The 6,066-nt window shown below is 40.5% G+C and overlaps 1 protein-coding gene across 1 annotated transcript; it reads right to left on the bottom strand.

Moving 5' to 3' along the window:
* Nucleotides 1-2,495: 2,495 nt before the first annotated feature.
* On the bottom strand, nucleotides 2,496-4,325 carry LOC311526871 (parvalbumin beta-like; the record flags this gene model as incomplete). Its single annotated transcript, XM_084640340.1, is given in 4 exon segments — nucleotides 2,496-2,553; nucleotides 3,430-3,499; nucleotides 3,502-3,561; nucleotides 4,265-4,325. Coding segments are annotated over 4 exon segments (249 nt in total).
* Nucleotides 4,326-6,066: the final 1,741 nt, after the last annotated feature.

Raw genomic sequence — 6,066 nt, 5'->3', positions numbered from 1 at the left:
GTATAATGTAAAAAAATACCCTATATTTATATAGTGACCAATGTCATAAGTAATCACCCAGAGAGCTGACAAAAATCACTTGGCTAACAGATGTGGTCTCGTAATAACAGTGGAGCAAAATAGTGCTCAGTTATGGCTCCAATTCAGCAAAGTACTTAAGCACTTGCTTAACTTTAAGCATGTGCTGAAGTGCCAGTGAAATTAAAGTTAAGCACATGCTGAATAGGGATACATTTACACGTTTTAAGTGCTTTTCTGAATCAGGGTCTATGGCCCCAATACCACAAGTTGTTCTGCCCGCATAGACCCCAGCACCCATGCAGAGCCCCTTAACTTTAATGGGGCTCTTTGCGTATGTAGGAGCCTGCTCATGCAGAATTCCTTTCAGGTGTGGGGCCTATGGGGCTTATTTGAGATGCAGCAATTGGCAGCTCTCAGAACAAAGAGAGACAGCAAGATCATCTTTGTAAAAAACAAATCAAACATTTTCTCCACTAACTGCTCAGCAATACGGTTAAAAGAAGAAAAGGAGTACTTGTGGCACCTTAGAGACTAACCAATTTATTTGAGCATAAGCTTTCGTGAGCTACAGCTCACGTCATCGGATGCATAAAAGATGAAGTGAGCTGTAGCTCACGAAAGCTTATGTTCAAATAAATTGGTTAGTCTCTAAAGTGCCACAAGTACTCCTTTTCTTTGTGCGAATACAGACTAACACGGCTGCTACTCTGAAACCTGGTTAAAAGAAGGAAAGGTCTGAAAACTGCTCTATAGCTCTTCTTTGCTCTTCTTAACTTTCTGGAATGATCACTAAAGCTGATATTGGACCTGTCATCATACAATTTTCACAGTTCTTAATGGAATGGTAAGTGGTGAAACTGGCTCAGATTTTTATATTGCTAGCAGGATAATCTGTGTGGAAATAAATGTAAATAGTTAAGCAATGGAACAGGCTGCCTAGAAGTGATAGCACAGGACTGGAAGTCAGAAGTTCTGGTTCTACTCCGAGTTCTGTTACTGTCTCACTGTGTGGTCCTTTTACAAGTTACTTCATGTGTCTGTGCCTTAGTTACCCTGGCTGTAGAATGGGGATGGTAATACAGGAGCATTGTGAGGTGTTCGAATATTGGTAAAGCTCTGTGAGATCTTCAGAGAATAACTGCTGGGTACTGGAAGCATAAATTATAATAATGACTGAGTTATAGGGCATATCCTGGAGATTAATGATTGCATAGAAAGAGCTGTTGGCCCCATGATTTGCCTGTAGCCTTTGATCCTTAGGAGATACCAACACTTCAGTTATATTACTCTCCTGAGGTGCAAAGGAATAATGCACATAAGTTTGTGTGACAAAAGATGCTGTTTCAATGTACAGGAAAATTCTAAAATATTAGAGTCTGATCCAGTGTCCATTGAAGTCAATGGAAGGAATCCCATTGACTTTTATGGGCATTGGATCACCCATTTAATACCTTATACATTAGCCAGTCAGATTGCTTGATTCATTAATGATGATGATCTTCTAACATTCTATTATTTCTAATCATTTCCCTCTTTCTGCAGAATGTATGATGATAATCTCTTGTCCTGCTCCAATGCCCTCTTTAGCAGCAACATATTTTTGATATTAAAGCCCTGATTTCGCAAACACTTCTGCACATGTCTAACTTTGTTGCCAAGGCAAGGTGGGTGAGGTAAAATATTTTATTGGATCAACTTCTGCTGGTGAAAGAGACAAGTTTTTGAGCTACACAAAAGGTCTGGGTCTGGGAAAGGTACTCAGAGTGTCACAGCTCAATACAAGGTGGAACTGATTGTTTAGCATAAGTAGACAACTTTGTTACCATGATGGGACTCCTCACAGTGGTAAAGTAAAGCACGTGCATAAGTGTTTGCAGGATCAAATGACTTTTTGAAGTGAAAAGATGTATATAGGAGTAACCATCATGCTGAAATGTAATGATCCATATGGTCAGTGGGTACAGTAAAAGAAAAAAGTGATTCCAAATAAATACTAAACACAAAGTCAGCAAAAGATTGATTATGTTTGAATTAGCTATCCATCAGGGTTTATGTATGATCCCCATCACCCTAGCATCTGAGTGCCTGTCATAAGGAAAAACAACTACAATGGTATCTCTCTTTCTTTCCAGTCCCTACCATTCCCCCTGCCTGGTTCCCAGTCCCAGTCTTCTTGCCCAGCCAGTTTGTCTGCCCCAATCTGGCTCCCCGTGTCAGTCTCCCCTCCACCTCAACTCTCAGTCCCAGTTTCCTTCTCCTTCCTGCTAGCCTCCAGGTTCAGCCCCCTCGCCCCAAGACACTTTGTCCAAGTCTTCTCTACCTCCAGGTTCACCTCTCTGCATTTGAATGCAGCGGCTGCATGGGCTCAGCAAAAGGAGTTTTGAAAGCACAGGAAGGAAAGTCTCTCTGCTTTCAGTTCTGGTGCTTGGACCTAGCATGGTCCACAGCAGACCAGAGTTCAACTGCAAGGAAAGTCAGTCATCAGCATCAGTCAAAGTTCTGATACTTGTGGAGAAATTCTGCAGGAAGAGCCTGTCAAAGATGAGAGGACAAATCAGTGAGATATATGCCCAAAGCAGAACGGACTTAATATGTGTTATTGTTGTAGACCTCTATTCCTGTGCTCAGTATTATACAAAACAGAGAGGAAAACACCATGCGTAAAAACCTGTTCCTATTGAAGTCAATAGCAAAATTCCTGTTGAATTCAGTTGGAACAGAATTTTACATATTTGCCTGAGAAGTTTACCATGCAATGATAAAAAAAAGAAGTGAAACTTAATTACAAATGTGTTTTAGGGGAGGAAGAGGCTATTTGCATCCAAGTATGAAAAGTCCTTAGCTGAAATCCTGGCTCCATTGAATTCAATGGCAAAATTCCCATTGACTTCAGGGGGTCAGGATATCATCCCTGGAAATTTAGACTGATGATATGACCAGTAACAATTTAGCCATCCTAACTTTTATTTCAAAATGAGATTCATATGATTAGCTTCTTTAAGATTAGGGATTTAAGAAGTCAGTAGCATTAGAATTTAGAGCACAAAAGCCAAACTCCAGCAGAACTGCTGTTTTTCATTCTTTTAAAAGCCTGTTAGTTATCCTCATACAAAATAAATATTTTCAGAACTATGTAACTGACTTGTCCTTGTGCTCCACCCTTTTTGGACTTCCTATTGTTCTCTTCTTGCAGTGGACACTAGACAATAAAATAAACCAGGAACCCAAGTGTTTTTTCTTAAATATTTTTCTTGTGGTTTTCAGCCCAAACACAAATAGAAAAAAGTGAGTAATTGCAGCCTAGGTTTCAAAAATACAGATCAGAATAAGTCTATTTCTAATACCATGCTGCAGTGCATTTTGTGATTGTGAAGGCCAAACTTGTTTGTAGTGTTTTGTTCCACTTACTTCAGCTCATCTTCCTCAATGAAGCCACTCCTATCAAGGGCAAGGATTCCAAAGATTTTGGCCAGCTGTTCTTGGACTTGGAGTTCAGACCCACTTTGATGACAAAGGTTTTGTAACCGAAGGAATCTGCATCTGAGGGAGGTCAGCAAGAAGTGATGGAGAAGAGAAGTTAGAGATTAGGAACCTGAAAAGACACCCTAATTTTTTCCATTTGTTATATTCACCAAACTGCAAAGAGGCTGTTTTGCTCCTCAGCACAATGAAGCTCCTCAATAACTCATTGACTTTTTTAGTCTATTTCAGATGAGCTGAACATTTCAATCATTGATCTCTCTTAAGCTTAGGGAGAAAAGCGAATGACTCTGGACTCATTCCTGCAGAGATTTACATGTTCAAGTAGTGAAGTCACTCATATAAGTAATTTTCACTGAACTGAGTGGGTGAAATCCTGACCCAACAGATGTCAATGGGAGTTTTATCACTAACTTCACTGAGCCCAGGATTTCCTCCCTTGTGACTATTTTTCTGATTAAAGTGACTCACATGCATAAGTGTTGGGGGAATTAGGCCCTAGGCCGAGCACAGGTTAAAACTCACATGTATTCTACCTCCTTGCCTTATTGGGGGGAGAATACAAGTAGAAATGTAGTTTGTAAAACAAATGTGGAGAGAGAACCTTGTCATGGACACTAGAGATGATAAAGCATGTTAGGGTATTTCAGGCTATCCGGTTGCCTTTTCTGTTTCTACTGGAACTGAGTGATTGGATGGCAGGGAAATGGGAATTTGAAAGGCAAAGAGAAAAGGCAGGAGGCTTTTAAAAGGCAGGCATTACTGTGCCAGCTCTGTAGGCCAGCAGCGATTTCAACATCATTCAGGAGACCAGCGAGGGCCATGTCAAAGTTACAGGGAAGAGGAAAACAAAATAAAGTGGTGCTAATACAAACAAACTGTGATGATGGGCAAGTACTATTTTCAAGTACAGGCTGTTGGAGAGCTTAGTGTGAGATAAGACTGCAGCTCCAGCAATGGCCTGCGGAGCCACTGAATGTTGATCTTGGCGTATTGGTCTCTGCCACTACCAGATGGGGACATGTCCTTAGATCTGCAGGAGGCAGCAGCAACACAGGCCACAGTCTTGCCTAGGGGAGGTGTTCCCCTGAAGCACTGAATGTGGTTCTTTCCTTTAGCAAGTCCTTTCATTTGGCCACGTGTTTTTCATCATAGGTTGTAGTGGATTCTCTCCAGTTGATCCTTCAGGTTGATGATGCCAGCACAAAGCCAAGCACCCTGTAAAAACTACAGCTTTTGAGGTTCAGTTTGAGAAACACAGTTATATCCAAGTAGGTTTTTTTGACTGGGTCAGTGTGAGGCCTGGGGAAAAAACCCCACCACCACCAACAAAAACTCAAACCCAAAAACAACAGGCAAAAAACTCAATGCACCCTGCTGATGGATTTTTCCCAAGCTGAGAGGAGAAGGAGGCAGAAAAATAATAGTGCTCTTGGCTTGATTTTTTGCTTGGCAGAGACCTTGACATACAGGCTTTAGTTTAGACCTGTAAGACCTTTCACAGAAGTAGTAGAACCATGTCAGGACTCAGATGTCAGAGGGGATGAGATACTATAGCTGCTAGCTAATCAGATTGATATTTATATCATAGAGGATTGTACATGGTGTTTTAGACAATATTATAAGGTTTAGAGCCATACAAGGTAAACCCACTCTGGTCACTTGTACCTAATTTTAGCAAAGTAAGTGATTTTTTTGAACTATGGATGAAAAAGGTTTCAACAACGTGATATTGCTTAGGCTACAGTTACTGATAGATATGTCTGCACCGCTAGACTTTGAAGTCTTAAGGCCTGATCCTGCTAACTTTATGTATGTAATGGTTCTCCTGTTAGCAGTCCTATTGACTTAAGTGAGACTGCTCACGCGAGTAAAGTTTGTGTGTAAAGTATATATAGCATCTTTCCTTCTAAAGAATCCCAAAATGCTTTTTAACAAGCTAGATACAGAGTTCCGTTAATCTGTTACTGAAACATGTCATTTTGATTGTAAGTTCTTCAGGGGGAAGAGACTTTGCCTTTTCATTTCTGTAAAGGCCAGTGCAAATTCATTGCATCATATACACTTTAAATAATAATAACAATAATAAATGCAGCCACTTCTGGAGGTGGTGTGTGTCAGTTGTTTAATGTCGCACAGGAATATACAGCAGTTTAAGAAAGGGAATGAAAATAATTTGATGTTTGGGAAGAGTCGGTAAAATAAAGACTGACACTTATCTGTTATCCCATGAAGTTGCCCCCTCAACCTCTTTCTAAAATAGCATGAGTCAAAGACGGAGACAGAAACTTCACCTTACATTTATCAGCTTGTGTTAGTTACCTCTGCAGTGCTGTTGACATTTTAAAAAGGAGCTAATTGTATAATTCTAAAACCATGTTATGTGGCAAATTAAGTGTAGGGGCAAGGTTGTGGAAGATTGGCGAGGAGCTAAGTGGTGGACTGAGTACAGGACTGGATGTAAGCGGAGGATGCAGGCAGTTTCAATGAACTTTGTCCGACAGACCCTGCCAAAAGATATTGTAGCATAGCTCAGCATATTTTTGCCTGTAAACAAATTAGTTT

Source organism: Lepidochelys olivacea (assembly GCF_965140295.1).
Source record: "Lepidochelys olivacea isolate rLepOli2 genome assembly, chromosome: 10".
Classification (NCBI taxonomy): Eukaryota; Metazoa; Chordata; order Testudines; family Cheloniidae; genus Lepidochelys; species Lepidochelys olivacea.
Note: the sequence above shows the minus strand (reverse complement) of the source record. Positions and strands in the feature narration are given on the sequence as shown.